The sequence below is a fragment of the Scyliorhinus canicula genome, chromosome 2 (assembly GCF_902713615.1).
Source record: "Scyliorhinus canicula chromosome 2, sScyCan1.1, whole genome shotgun sequence".
Classification (NCBI taxonomy): domain Eukaryota; kingdom Metazoa; phylum Chordata; class Chondrichthyes; order Carcharhiniformes; family Scyliorhinidae; genus Scyliorhinus; species Scyliorhinus canicula.
The window spans coordinates 96082654-96098838 of NC_052147.1; the positions used below are offsets into that span (position 1 = coordinate 96082654).

General features: G+C 50.1%; 1 protein-coding gene across 1 annotated transcript in view; it reads left to right on the forward strand.

Annotated features, from left to right (window-relative positions):
• LOC119956427 (metastasis-associated protein MTA1-like) overlaps positions 1-16185 on the forward strand; it is a 212396-nt gene that overhangs the window by 123067 nt on the left and 73144 nt on the right. The window contains exons 9-13 of the mRNA XM_038783640.1: positions 2775-2849; positions 3529-3587; positions 12866-12996; positions 13483-13634; positions 14589-14772. Of these exons, the coding sequence (XP_038639568.1) occupies positions 2775-2849; positions 3529-3587; positions 12866-12996; positions 13483-13634; positions 14589-14772 (601 nt within the window). The remainder of the gene's footprint in view (positions 1-2774; positions 2850-3528; positions 3588-12865; positions 12997-13482; positions 13635-14588; positions 14773-16185) is intronic.

Genomic DNA, 16185 nt, shown 5'->3' on the forward strand with positions numbered 1-16185 from the left:
ACTAAATTAGTTAGGCATGACCTGCCCTTTATGAACCCATGCTGCGTCTGCCCAATGGGACAATTTCTATCCAGATGCCTCGCTATTTCTTCCTTGATGATAGATTCCAGCATCTTCCCTACTATCGAAGTTAAGCTCACTGGCCTATAATTTCCTGCTTTCTGCCTACCTCCTTTTTTAAACAGTGGTGTCACGTTTGCTAATTTCCAATCCACCGGGACCACCCCAGAGTCTAGTGAATTTCGGTAAATTTTCACTAGTGCATCTGCAATTTCCCTAGCCATCTCTTTTAGCACTCTGGGATGCATTCCATCAGGGCCAGGAGACTTGTCTACCTTTAGCCCCATTAGCTTGCCCATCACTACCTCCTTAGTGATAACAATCCTCTCAAGGTCCTCACCTGTCATAGCCTCGCATTTCTTAAAGACCCAGCATCTATAGCCCCATGCGGTAAATAAATCCACAGATTCACCACCCTCTGGGAGAAGAAATTCCTCTTTATCTGTGTCTTAAATGGGCGACCCCACACTCTGAGGTTATGCCTTCTGGTCTTAAACTCTTCCACAAGGGAAACACACACTCTCTCTCTCTCTCTCTCTCTCTCTCTCTCTCTCTCTCTCGCCTCCTGAGAATCCCAAATGACTCAATAAGGTTGCCTCTTATTCTTTTAAACTCCAGTAAGTACTGGCCCAACCGCCTCAATCTCTCCTCATCAGAAAATTCCTCCATATCCAGGATCAACTTAGTGAATCTTCACTGGACTTCTTCCAACGCCAGTCAAGGAGCTTTTCGGGATGAGTGACCATAATATGAAAAGAATATGTTATGTTTGAAAGTGAGGTAGTTCAATCTGAATTTGATTCTGTTAAATTCGAATAGAAAAAATTATGACAGAATGAGGGACAAATTAGCTGAGGTGGATTGGGAAAATACATCAAAAGGTATGACTGTACACAGGCAATGGATAGATACACCAGGCCTAAAAACCCAAAAAGTTAAAGGCAGCTAACAAAATAATTTGAGGATTGTACAAGATTAAAAGGCCTATAATGTTGTCAGAAATAGTAGTAAACCAAGGATTGGAAGCATTTTGGAATACAGCAAAGGAGGACCAAGGAACTGTTGAAAGAAAGGGAGAATAGAATTTGTTTGTAAAAACATAAAAATGGACTGTAAAAGATTCCACAGATATTTAAAGGGGAAAGGTTTGGCTGTGACAAATATGGGTCCATGACAGGCAAAGTGAGAAGAATTTATAATGGGGAATAGAGAGGCGGCAGAGAAGCTAAATGATTACTCCGTACCAGCCTTCACTGAGGAAGATGTAAGTAATCTTCCAGAATTAGAGATCCCATGGATTAGGGAGAATGAGGAATTGAGGGAAATTAGTATCAGTGAGAATGTTGTATTGAAGATATTAATGGGAATCAAGATTGATGAGTCCCGGGACCCGATGATCGACATCTGAGAGGGTTGCGAGGGAGAAAGTAGATGAATTGGTGACCATCATCCAAAATTCTATAAATTTTGGAACAGTTCCTGCAGATCAGAAGGTAGAAAGTGTCACCCCCCCCCCCCCCCCCCCCCCCCCAACCCCATTTAAGAAGGGGGGGAATGAAAACTGAGAATGAGAAACCTTGTTAGCCTTCCATTAATAGTAGGAAAAATGCTGAAATCTGGTATAAAAGATGTGATAAATGGGCACTTCGATAATAATGATGTGATTGGACACAGTCAATATAGATTTCTGAATGGGGAATTTTGATTTGATTTAAATTTATTGTCATGTGTACCGAGGTACAGTGAAATGTATTGTTCTGCGTACAGTCCAGTCAGATTGCTCCATTCATGAAAAGCATAGGACATACGATAAATACACAATGTAAATACATAGAAATAGACATCGAGTTGATAGACATCAAATTATGCTTGACGCACCTCTTGAAGTTTTTGAGGCTGTTACTAACAGAATTGATAAAGGGAAGTTGATGAATGTAGTATATTAGGATTTTCAGAAGGCTTCCGATAAAGTCTCCCACAAGAGGTTGGTTAGCAAAATTAAAACACATGAGATAGGTAATTGCTGGCATAGGTTAAGGATCGATTAACAGACAAAAAATAGAGAATAGGAATAAACAGGTCAGTCTCGCATTGGCAGGCTGTGACTAATGGGGTACCGCAAGGATCAGCATTTGGACCCCAGCTGTTCATAATATATATTAGTGAGCATTGCTGAATATAGAGGGATGTCAAAGGTTTTGTCTTGCACTCATCAGGATACTCCACAAGAACACCAGTATAAGGGGAAAACAACAATTGATAGTGTGTGAGAAGTGAATGCTGATTGGTTGGCTAGTGGACTCTGGTAGAGGCATTGTCAAAGAGAATGCAACAGTTGATGGTGATAGGCAGATAACTGCCAAGCATTGTTTGAAATTTAAATCAAACCACTTGATTTTGATTGGTCAAGGCATTGCTCTGGGGAATGAATCAGCAAATGACTGTCACTTATTTTGTTTGGCTGAAACAGGCACAATGTGTGTACATGTTCTTTCTGTCTGCAAAGAACAGGGTCTTGTGTACTAATATATGTAGCTTCTAGTGCACGTAAATACACCACACTGTGAACCCAACTGACAATTTTATATTGGTTGCCATCGTGGTTCTTAGCACACTAAGAATTATTTAGTAATGTTGTCCAATTGCGGAATCATATCTGAAACATGAGCAAACATTTGAATCTAACAACATTTTTTATTTAACATATTTCCTAGTTACCCTGGAAATCATTAACCAGCATCATAGAATATTATTACATGTGGAAAACCACTGACCGTTACGTACAGCAGGTAACCTTCAAAAATTTACTGATTTATTTTTTTAAGATCGTATTATAGGTTTTGTAAACTCGGGTGGGTATTGTTTCTGACAAGAATTTGCTGCTATTTTGATTTGATCAGTGTTTACCTCAATACCACTGGTGTTGCCACCTCTGCATTTTCCAAATTTAAGCAATATATTTGGGTAGCACAGTGGTTAGCACAGTTGCTTCGCAGCTCCAGGGTCCCAGGTTCGATTCCCGGCTGAGGTCACTGTGCGGTGTCTGCGTAGGATTCCTCCGGTTTCCTCCTACAGTCCAAAGATGTGCAAGTTAGGTGGATTGGCCATGCGAAATAGACCTTTGTGTCCAAAAACGTTGGGTGGGGTTACTGGGTTACGGGGATAGGATAGAGGTGTGGGCTTAGATAGGGCGCTCTTTTGAAGGACCGGTGCAGACTGGAGGGCCGAATGGCCTCCTGCACTGTAAAATTGACCAGTAGACATCTGTTCAAGGGTAATGTCATATCTCGCTGCTACTTGGCGTGGGCCTCTTGTGCCACTACTCTAAGGGAAATCCAGGTCATTGCAGCTGATAAACTGCTCAGGCCTGTTGAAACACAAGTTGTAACTGATTACAAATTACAGGCTCCAGACCAATGATCTTTTTGACCAAGTATTACCTCTAATCTCTCATTGTCTTTCACTTAGAAACGGTTGAAAGCAGCTGAAGCAGAAAGCAAACTGAAGCAAGTATACATTCCTAACTAGTAAGCACTTCTTTTCTCACCTTTCCATCTGTGTCCCATTGAGCTGCTTGTACAATGCCAAAAAACAATCGACGCTGTATCGGTCCATGTTACTGTTTTTTTTAAACATAATTTTTATTGAGATTTTCAAAAAATATCAAAAACAGAAAATAATCAACAAGAAAACAGTATTAACAAAAAAAAAGAAAAAACACAATAACCCCCAAAACCAACCCCCCCCCCCCCCCCCCCCCACCCCAGCAACTACAAAAAGAAGAAATAGGTAAGCACCCGGCATATTCAATAAACACATGTACACATTTCTCCCCTCCCCCGAAACAAACCGCCCTCCCACACCCTCGGGTTGCTGCTGCTGCCGGCCTATATTCCTACCGTTCTGCCAGGAAGTCAAGGAAAGGCTGCCAGCGCCTAAAAAACCCCTGTACTGACCCCCTTAGGGCAAATTTCACCCTCTCCAATTTGATGAACCCCGCCATATCATTGATCCAGGCCTCCACGCTTGGGGGCCTCGCATCCTTCCATGGAAGCAAGATCCTCCGCCGGGCTACTAGGGAAGCAAAGGCCAGAACACCGGCCTCTTTCGCCTCCTGCACTCCCGGCTCCACCCCAACCCCAAAAATTGCAAGTCCCCAGCCTGGCTTGACCCTGGATCCTACCACCCTCGACACCGTCCTTGCTACCCCCTTCCAAAATTCCCCCAGCGCTGGGCATGCCCAGAACATATGGGCATGGTTCGCTGGGCTCCTCGAGCACCTAGCACACCTGTCTTCGCCCCCGAAAAACCTATCATCCTCGTCCCGGTCATGTGGGCCCTATGTAGCACCTTGAACTGTATGAGGCTAAGCCTCACACAAGAAGAGGAGGAATTCACTCTTTCCAGGGCATCTGCCCACGTCCCCTCCTCAATCTCCTCACCCAGCTCCTCTTCCGATTTACCCTTCAGCTCCTCCACCGAGGCCTCATCTACCTCTTGCATGACGTGGTACATGTCCAAAATCCTCCCTCCTCCAACCCACACCCCCGAGAGCACCCTGTCCCGTACCCCACGTGGGGGCAGCAGAGGGAACCCCTCCACCTGCCGCCTGGCAAACGCCCTAACCTGCATGTACCGAAACATGTTCCCCGAGGGGAGCCCAAACTTCCCGTCTAATTCACCCAGGCTCGCAAACCTCTCATCCACAAACAGGTCCCTCAACCTCCTAATACCTACCCTGTGCCAGCCAAGAAACCCGCCATCGATGCTCCCTGGTACAAACCGGTGGTTCCCCCGTATCGGGGACTCCATCGAGCCCCCTACCTCCCCCCTATGCCGTCTCCATTGCCCCCAGATTTTGAGGGTAGCCGCCACCACCGGGCTCGTGGTATACCTCGTTGGAGGGAGCGGCAACGGCGCCATTACCAGCGCCTCCAGGCTCATGTCCACGCAGGACAGCATCTCCATCCTCTTCCATGCTGCCCCTGCCCCGTCCATTACCCACTTACGCACCATCGCTGCGTTGGCAGCCCAATAGTACCCACAGAGGTTGGGCAACGCCCCCCCCCCCCCCTATCCCTGCCGCGCTCCAAAAACACCCTTATCACCCTCGGAGTCCCATGCGCCCATACAAATACTCCTATTGACCCTCCTAAAAAAGGCCTTCGGGATAAGAATGGGGAGGCACTGGAACTGGAACAAAAATCTCGGGAGCACCGTCATCTTGACTGACTGCACCCTGCCCGCCAGCGACAGCGGCAACATGTCCCATCTTTTAAACTCCTCCTCCATTTGCTCCACCAGCCTAGTGAGGTTAAGTTTGTGTAGGGCCCCCCAGCTCCTAGCCACCTGGACTCCCATGTATCTAAAGCTCCTCCCTGCCCTTTTCAGTGGGAGCCTACCAATCCCCTCCTCTTGATCCCCCGGGTGCACGACGAACAGCTCACTCTTACCCAGGTTGTGCTTGTACCCTGAAAAGCCCTAAGAATCTTCATCACCTCCGGCATTCCCCCCACTGGGCCCGCCACATATAGCAACAAGTCATCTGCGTAAAGTGACACTCGGTGCTCCTCCCCACCCCGCACCAGACCCCTCCAATTCCTCGACTCCCTCACCGCCATGGCCAGGGGCTCAATTGCCACCGAAAAGAGCAAGGGGGACAGGGGACACCCCTGTCTCGTCCCCCGGTGCAGCCGAAGGTACTCCGATCTCCTCCTATTCGTGGCTACGCTCGCCATCGGGGCCTCATATAACAGCCTCACCCAACTGACAAACCCTTCCCCGAACCCAAACCTTTCCAGCACCTCCCACAAGTACCCCCACTCAACCCTATCAAAGGCCTTCTCCGCGTCTAATGCTACCACTATCTCCGCCTCTCCTTCCACCACCGGCATCATTATAACATTCAGAAGCCTACGTATATTGGTGTTCAGCTGCCTTCCCTTCACAAACCCCGTCTGGTCCTCATGAATGACCCCCGGCACACAGTCCTCTATCCTTGTGGCCAAGATCTTCGCCAACAGCTTGGCATCCACATTTAACAGCGAGATCGGCCTATATGATCCACACTGCAGGGGGTCCTTGTCCCGTTTAAGGATCATCCCAGTAACCAGCTCCTCCAGCTCAATCAGCGCCTCCAGCCCCTCCACCTGCCCCTCCTCCACCTTCGGAAATCTCAGCCTGTCCAAAAAGCCCCCCCCCCCCCCCCACCGGGGGCTTGGATCGGTACAATTGCCCATAAAAGTCCCTGAGGACCCCATTAATGTCCACCCCCCTTTGCACCACATTTCCTCCCTTATCCTTCACTCCACCAATCTCCCTGGCCGCGTCCCGCTTACGGAGCTGATGCGCCAGCATCCTACTCGCCTTCTCCCCATATTCGTACACCACTCCTCGTGCTTTCCTCCACTGAGCTTCCGCCTTTCTGGTGGTCAGCAAGTCGAACTTGGCCTGGAGGTTACGCCGCTCCCTCAGCTATCCCTCCTCCACGTATCTCCTGTCCACCTTCACCATCTCCCCCACCAACCTCTCCCTCTCTCTTTGCTCTCCCCTCTCCCTGTGGGCTCGGATGGAAATAAACTTCAATGCCTCCCAAACCGTCCCCACCCGGACCTCCCCATTATCATTGGCCTCTAAGCACCTCTTGATACACCCCCGAACCCGCCCGCCCACCTTCTCATCCGCCAGCAGCCCCGCCTCCAGGCGCCAGAGCGGGCGCTGGTCCCTCTCCTCCCCCAGCTCAAGGTCCACCCAGTGCGGGGCATGATCCGAAATGACTATGGCCGAATACTCGGCATCATCCACCCTCAAAATCATGGGAGAAAAATGAATACTCCCTGGCCCTCGGCCTCGCGAACCTCCAAGGATCCACCCCTCCCATCTGGTCCATAAACCCCCTCAACGCCTTAGCCGCCGCGGGTCTCCTGCCCGTCCTGGACATGGATCGGTCCAATGGGGGATCCAGCACTGTATTAAAGTCCCCCCCCCCCCCAATATCAGGCCCCCCTCAAACACTTGGCCTACCCAGCCCTTCCTCAGTCTAACCTGGTCCGCCACCTTCATGTGCGTCTCCTGGAGCATAGCCACGTCCGCCTTCAGGTGCGTAAACACCCAGGCCAGTTTGACCGGCCCATTCAGCCCCCTCACATTCCAAGTTATCAGCCGGATCAGAGGGCTCCCTGCCCCCCTCCCCTGTCGACTAGCCATAACCCATCCCCTGCCCACCTCAGGTCAGCGCCCCCTGCTCGGCCCGTTCCCCACGGCGGAAAACCCCCACCCCGGCCCCCCTGCATACTCCATCTCCTTCCTGGCCATTTCAGCAGCAATCCGGTATCATCCCCCCCCCAAAAGGCTAGGACCCCTCCCAGCCGCGTTACTCCCTCCATAGCACTCCCGTGAGCCAGCTAACTTCTGCTGACCCCGGCGGCTCCCGCCACACCTCCGACCCCTCCCAACCTGGGGCTACTTCTCCTCCCCCATACCCAGCAGCAGACCTTCCTCTTCCCCCTCCCGCTCTCGCGCGGGGAAAAAAGCCTGCACTTCTCAGCTCCGACCCCGCCCCCATCCACCCTCAGCGCGGGAAACACAAGAAAAGCCCGTGCTTTCCCCCTGCCCGACCCCGCCTCCTCGAGGGTAGCCCCCCTTATCGGCCCCCACCACCAGCTCCCCACACTCCAAGTCTACCCCCCAACTCGAGCCCATCCACCGAACCCACGCAAAAAAGACAGCGCCCCACCCGCCCTAGAAACAACACACAACCAGCTTAAAACAGCATGAAACGGAGAACCCCCCACCAAAAGTTAACACAGTTATTTACAAACCCCCGACCCTCAGTTAGAGTCCAACTTCTCGGCCTGCACAAAGGCCCACGCCTCCTCTGGGGACTCAAAATAAAAGTGCCGGTCCTTTTAGGTGACCCACAGACGCGCAGGCTGTAACATGCCAAACTTCACACTCTGTCTGTGGAGCACCGCCTCCGTCCGGTTGTACCTGGCCCTCCGCTTAGCCACCTCCGCAATCCAGTCCTGGTAGATCCGCACCACCGTGTTCTCCCACTTGCTGCTCCGCTCCTTCTTGGCCCACCTAAGCACGCACTCTCGGTCAACGAACCGGTGACGGCTCATTCGGCTTGGGCCTCCTGGCCAGTATTCTGTGGCCCCCCTCCAGATCCAGGAGGATCCTGGAAGGATTCAGCTCCCATCAGCGAGTTCAGCAAGACGACCACATAGGCCCCCAGGTCTGACCCCTCCAGCCCCTCCGTGAGGCCGCAAATGTTTCCGCCTCAACCGGTTCTCCATCTCCTCGAACCGCTCCTGCCATTTCTTATGGAGCGCCTCATGCATCTCCACCTTTACTGCGAGGGCCGCGTCCTCATCCTCTCTTTCAGGAGGCTTGTTGTCAGAGCTCCCGGATCTCCACCCCCTGGGCTGTCTGCGTCGCCAGCAGCTTGTCCGTAGTAGCCTTCAGCGAGTCTAGCAGCTCCACTTTTAGCTCCCGAAAACAGCACTGGAGAGTCTCCTGCTGCTCCTGCGCCCACTGCCTCCATTCCTGAGGCCTCCGCCGGCCGCCATCTTATTTTTCTTCCCACGCTTTTTCTTAGGCACTGCCACCGCTATTTTGCTGGCCCCACTCCTGGTCCAGACCATAGAACACTGGGGATCTGCTGTTGACACCTTCCCATGTCGGGAACCGTCGATCAAGTAACGCTGGGGGCCCTTAAAAGAGGCCAAAAGTCCGTTCCTGGCGGGAGCTGCCGAACGTGCGGCTTAGCTCCGCATAGCCGCAACCGGAAGTCGGTCCATGTTACTGTTGATATCGGTCCATGTCCCTGTTAGTGTTGGTTGACGTTACTGTTGGCATCGGTCCCGACCAGTATTGGACTGTGTCTCGGTCTTTATCCATACCCCAACCCCTATCTCCTTCTCTCCCTCTGACCAACCATTACAGGCAACTGTATTGTAAACCTTTGTGACAATATTGTTTTTTTAACTCCTTTGCACTGCTTTGATCAATGTGTCAAAGATATACCGTTTGTTTATCTCTGAATTCATTCTTCATTGCCGAATTGGAAATGTAAAGTTAAAGAAAGAGGCTTTTTGATGGGTCAGAGGTGAATTTTAGAAAGGGTCTGAAAGAAAGAATGACTTGTATTTATATTGCACGTTTCAGAACCTTGTTTCAACGCATATATTACCCAAGAGGTACTTTTGAAGTGTAGGCTGCAGTACTCCGGAAATATTTCTCAATGTTGTAGCGAGTGGGAATTGCCACGAGCTTCCCGGCAACGCTATTCAACATTAATTGTCCTCTTAACGAGGCCTCACGGATTTCTTGCCGCAAATGAAGGCTCTCCAGCTGATTCGCCGGGACCGCGCTCGCCAGCCCCCCGCGAACAAGGTTGAGCAGCACTTAAGCTGCACTTGCTCAGCCAACCCTAGCCAACTTGCAGTAATGGCACCCCAAGATTCAGGAATGCAGACCTGGGGAGGCTGCTAGACACGGTGGAGGCCAGGAGGGATGTCCTGTTCCCCCAAGGATCAGCCATAGGGCAGCCAGTATCGCCTGGAATGAGGTGGTGACGCCGGTGAGCTCGGGGTGTGTGACCAGGAGGACTGGCCTCCAGTGCAGGAAGACAGCACTGCTGCTGATGTATATCAGGCGGAGGCAGGAACCCCCAGGCGAGACTGCAGTTGGAGGTCTGCTAGGATCCCGGCCTGATGCTGAGCCTGTGGAAGAGGTCACCCGAGCTGATGGAAATGATAGGGTGCAACTGGGGCATTCAGAGAGAGGTATCAGCTACACACCAGCAGATCCATAGCCACTTGGAGGAGTTCCAGAGGCTACGGGCACAGGAGATGTTGCCGGCAATGTGTGGCACCAAGGCCAACACAGATAGTGTGGCGACCACAATGGAGAGCCTGGTGGACAACATTGGCACTACTAGTGAAGGTGTCCAAGTGTTGCACATTCGGTGACGGCCATGACTGAGGGTCTCGACCGAATATCCGCCTCACTGGTGGATGTCACTCAGTACCGAGCTGAGCTTGATGAGGTTCGGCAGGATACGTCCGCTCTCGGATGGGAATGGCCATGTTGCTGCAGAGCTTGTCCCAGTCGCAGGTGATCATTGCCGAGGAGCTGCAGAGCATGTCCCAGTCACTGATACCGGTGCTCGAACCAGCTGCCCCTTCATCCCAAGGTGAACCCCAGGGCCCTATGGTCACTGAGCAGGAGGAGGGGGCACTGGGCGCCAACCCGGATCCGTCCTATGGAGTGGCGACGGTGGCCACCACCTCCCCCGATTCCACCCCTCTGATGAGGCCACGCCTCGCAGCCAGCGCACAGGACAGGGCGGCATGGCTGTGAATGTGCTGCCAACAAGTGAACCGGGGCCCTCCGGCCTCAGAGCCCCCAGAGGACGCCCGTCACGGGCACCGAAAGGCACGGGATGCGGTAAGCACATGGCTGCCTCCACCTCTGATGCGCATCTTCTGGGACACACCTAGACATAGCGGTAGAGCTCGGAGGGCAAAGCACATTGAAGATCACTGGGGGTAGGCCGTGGGTGAAGGGACTTGGGTTGGGGGAGGGGCAGCACTATCGAGAGGGTGGGGAACCGTCAAACACAATAAACACCTTTGTGCACATCCAGTATGATTCTTCTGTCACCTTCTTCCAAAATGCAAACCGACCTCCGAACCCTTGGCCCATCTCTCCAGACATCTTCCTCTCACCGTGGCACCCACCCATCCTCCTGCCTTGGACATGTCCCCGGAGCTGTTTCCCATCCCCTGGGTGTTCGGGTGTTGGCTGCTGCATGTGTGTGTGTGTTCAGGCACAGTGCCAAGGCATCAAGGTGTGATTGGGATGCTGGGCAATGACTCCCACATGCACATGCCTACCCATGGGGATCCACTTGGGTTGTGTGAAGTGCTCACTTAATCAGATTTTCCAATTCCCTGTTATCAATAGTCTTCAGCCACACGACCAGAAGCCTTGGCAGTCGATTCTGGTTTGGGGTGATCGGTGGGGCAGACGGGCAGGGACAAGGTTTGTCCAGGAACGGGTATGATCAAGGGTCTGGCATGGTGGTGCTGCGAGCAGTTGCCCCCCGGTTCTGCCCCCCCCCATTCTCCCAAGGTGGCCTACCCTTGCGGAGGGTCCCCCCCACCCCCCGCCGAGCACTGGGGTGGCAATCCCAGCGCCCCTGGGCTCTTTGCCTGTGAGCAAAGATTGCTACTCACCTCCTCGGCTCCCTATAGAAGCCCTTCCACCAGGTTCACGGCCGCTGAATGTCGGGAGGCCGTTGGATATGGCGTGGTTCTCGTTAATTGTATGAAAATGGGGCTCAAGTGGTGGTAATTGTTTTTTTGCCACGGCACAGCGAAATTCCGATTTCACCTGTGGGAGCGGGCTGGTTGCATCGCAAACTGTTTGACGCCTGACGCTTTTGGCCTCGTTTTTGTCCTCACCCACTATTCACATGCCTCGTTTCGCTTGAGCAAGAACATGACGAGGCTGGTGAATCGAGCCTGTAGTCACTGTTGCAATGTCGGAAACGCAACACTCAGTTTAAAAACAGCAAGGTCCCGTGAACACCAATGTTCTGCTCTTCTTCAAAAGAGTTCCATGGGATCCATTTGAAATCTCATCTGAAGCATCGCAGCTTTGACAATGCAAGGCTCCCTCAATTCTGCATTGAGTGTCTGCTACAGCGAGTGCTGTAAAAAGGGAACATGGCTTAATTTCCCCCGTCGCTACTTGCCACCCCGCTCAGGAAGGACTCTGGAGCTGCTGCTTTCTCACATGGTCTGGATCAGAAGATGGGAGAAACTTGTGCAGCTCCCAGTCTGGGTAAATAAAAAGGACCTGGAATGGCAATCTGTTGGTGATTGCTACTCGGTGGAAGTTCTGGGCTATTGCCTTCCTTCTTCAGGGTGGCATTTAGGGAGGGCCCTCTTTTGGGATTCTGCTTAAATTTTTCCAATATCTGCCTTTTTCAGTGGATTCCACGGATCCCATATCTCTAATTAAGGCACAGGGAAATGTGTTGACTCATGTTTGTCACTCAACCAACTCCAATACAAACAGAAAGGTGGATTGTCTTCAACTTTACTGTTTGGGGGGGGGGGCATGGTGATGTAATTGCCTACTAAAAGTAAATAATTATTTTTCAAATACTTTGAAACATCTTGTGAACCTGTAATATGAATGTAATTATTTGGTCTTCTTTCACTGCCGAGCTGGTACGCAGTGTGGGTGAGCTGGTACGTAACAGGGCAAGGTTTATGGCAAGCTGAGCCTATTTACTGAGGAAAAAAACAAAGTCTACTTAAGCAGAGCCTCATTGAATAACAGCAAACAGGACTCATTACCAAAACTGCAACACAGTTAAAAGTACGATTATTTCCCCAAATTGGAGGGTAGTTACACAACATGAATTCTACACACAAAATCAATTCCAGTCACTTCCTGCAAGTTTGATTGACTGGGGGAAATACCCTATCTTCTTCGTTTAGTGCTGATCACTGAATGCTAGAGAGCCTCCCGTTGGCTCTCCAGCGACAGGGGCACATTCACAATTACTGTTTGGACAGAGAGCTTGTATCCTGGTCTTTAATTCGCTGATACATTAAATCTTACCATTCTATGTGGGGTGGGAAGACAGAACCAGCTCCCTTTCTGCTTTCTGACCCTTGATTGAAAATCCAGCCCATTGTTACTGTTAATCGACTTTTTTTTTGTCTCTCTCTCTCTCTCTCTCTCTCTCTCTCGCCCCCCACAACTCCACCACCGTACTCTTTAGTAATAAGCCAAACCCAAACCAGATCAATGGAAGCAGCTCAAAGACTGGAGCGGTGAATGGAGGGAGCGTGCTGGCACCAAATGGGGCAGTGGCTGTGCCAGGACCGGGTCGAGCTTGTGAGAGCTGTTTCAGTAAGTACTCTTGAGATCATGGAGCATTGTGAAGGTCTCCACATGTTCGCGCGGCCATCATTTTCAGAGCTGTGGTCCACCCACCAGTCATTGAGCCACAAAAGTGAGAGGATCCCGAAACAGTTGGGAAGCAAATATCTGGCCCCCATTCTAACCATACAGGGTTCTTTGATTCACACCGGGTTTTCAAATCCATTTTGCTGGGAGTGACCAAGATAGAGTTATTGAAACATGGAACCTGAGCATGATGCCACATTTGTCTTTCACCAGACTGTGCCGCACTTCTGACTGGTCGGCATTAATACAGCAGAATTATGGGGTTATGGGGGTAGGGAGAGGTGGTTGGGAAGTGGATATGGATAGAGTGCTTGTTCAAAGGGTCGGTGCAGAGTCGATGGGCGGAATGGCCCGCCTCTTGCAGTGTCGGGATTCTATGATAAACGAAAGGAGAGGAAGCTTACAATTTACTTGCATCTTTTTCACTAGCTACGCAGTCATACCAGTGGTACTCGTGGGGCCCACCCAACATGCAGTGTCGGCTCTGCGCAGCCTGCTGGGCCTATTGGAAGAAGTATGGTGGGCTGAAGATGCCAACCCGGCTGGATGGTGAAAGGCCTGGACCAAACCGGAGTAGCCTGGTAACTGCCAAGTTCTTTACATTATGCCATTCTTTTAGCTGTTCTCCACTAGTTTATTCTCCTTCTCTTCCTCCCAGAAGGGATTGTCTTTTTGTTGCAGTCCAGATCTTTGGGTGGCCTCCAACACCTCACCCATGAGGCTCATTATTGCAGCGTGAGCCCGAATAGCACATGCCATTGCCTTTTTAGAGTTTGGATGTGACCTGATCCCCATCCAATGTCCACACAAGTGACCTTGGTAGAGGCACTGACCCTTGACACTGGGAATAATTGTAGCACCTCTAACCCTGACCTGACTGAGACTGACTCAATAATAAACAGTGCGCAATGTAAGTTTGTCTGAGTCTGGGTAGCAAAGAGTCAGAAGGTGATGGGTTCAAACCCCACTCTAGGGATTGAAGTGAAGAATCTCAGTTTACACTTATTACAGTACTGAGCGAGCGCTGCACTGTTGGGAGTTGCTGAAACTATCAACATATTAAATCTGTCTCATTGGGTGGATGATAAAGATCTATTCAAAGAAAATGTCTCTCAACCAAAATTTTCTTGGAACAAATTAACTGGTTGTTCATCTCAATGTGCTGTTAGTAGTCTTACGATGCACATAATGGCTGTCTCATTTGCCTATGTAATGTGATGAGGTGTTATATAAATGCAGGTATTGGTATAGTTATGTTACAATGGAATCCCCTGAGAATGATGCCATATTGTAGCCTTCAAACACTGTCCTGGGTGATTTCTTGTGCAAGGAAGTGTCTTGTGTCTACTTTGTGCTTCCCTTCATTATAGGGCAGTCACCGGGAGATTGTCTGTGGCACAATCCCTTGCTGCATCACCTCGGTGCCACTCAGTTATCTGTGTAGGTTCCTCAGACATTTTTATTTGTTTTTTTTCTGGAATACATTTTAAAGAATGCTCTAATAGCTTGTCTGCTTTTTCCCCATCCACCCATAGAACGCCCATGGCCTGTCGCTTTGGAACAGCAGCAGTCCCAAGTTTGCGCTGAAGACACGGCAAGCCTTTTATCTGCATACAAGCAAACAGACAAAAATAGTGAGGCGTTTATGTCATGATATTCTGCAGCAGGCAGCACGACATCCCCATGTGCCAATTAACAATGCAGCCATCAAGACAGAGTGTAAGTACCGAGGTAACATGAGGGCATTAAACAGATACTGTATAGTGGTGAGTAAGTTCTCCACCAGACTCCAGAGTGGTGCACTGTTGAGGATAATTTCTTACATATGAGCTTATTCCCCCACCCCTGAGTCCCACTCTTGCTGGGTCCAGGCCCCCTGTGTGTTGGTCACAGCCCAACACCCAGGCTATTCTTTACCTGGCAGAAATTCTTCTAGTGTCCCAGCCAACATTCATCCCTCAAAGAAGACCACAAAAAACAGATGGACAACATTCATGCAATTTGTTGGGCTCTTGCTGTGCACAAATTGGCTACTGTGTTTGGCGCGGAAATAAATCTAAGCATATTCTTTCTTTCATTAAGGCTGCTAATTTGTGTGTTGACTTGCACATACGAGGTACTGGTTCTACACTTTTCAGACTCATTCTCCTTGATCTAGTCGCTTGTAATGACAACAGGTTCTCTGGGTTTTGATTTAAAAGCAGATCTCAAATTTCCCTAGGCTGGAACCAGCCAGATTTCGTTGTTAGTTCCTCCCTGTTTGAGCCAAAGTCTGGCGTTCCAAGGACCTGGAGATAAACAAACCACATATCTATATCTGACGCTGTATATCAACTATATCTGACAGTCGTAAGTCCTAATTTCAGTCCAACCCCAGCTAATAGGATATCCGCTGGCTTTTAAAGCAGGCCAGCAGCACGGTTCAATTCCCATACCAGCCTCCCCGAACAGGCACCGGAATGTGGCGACTAGGGGCTTTTCACAGTAACTTCACTGAAGCCTACTTGTGACAATAAGCAATTTTCATTTCATTTCATTTATGTTTTAAATCTCTTCCCACATTGGAGAGATGCTTCAGGTGAATGCAGATATCTCCTTGGAGACTGATGAGCCCTTTGCATCCATTCATTATAGGAGGACTCTAGCTACTTAATAAAACCCTGGTCTCAGTTTACCTCAGTCAGTTTAATTGTAATTTTAAAGTCCAGATCTTCTGCATTCCTTTATCCATTCTGACCTCTTGGTAATCTTCAAGGATAAACAGACATTCAAATGAATGTATTGCGTTTGAATGACTCAAATTTACAGACATCATTGTGTTAGGGTCTGCCAGTACCATTCCATTCCCATCTTGGTTGCGGAATTTTTCTGAGAGAGCTTTCATTTGGCTCCATTCTTCTGATGCAGCTTGGAATGTGGGCAGTGCTGGAACGGCTGGCATTTATTGACCATCCCTAATTGTCTTTGAGAAGGTGGTGGTTAGCCATCTTCCTCAACCGCTGAAGGTACTTTCACATTGCTGTCATTCTTTGTATCAGTTGGAAATAACTAAGTGGCATGCTCGGCCACTTTGGAAGGCAGTTAAAAGTCAAAACAGGGTTGGGATTGAAGTCCTGTGTAGGGCATGGACTC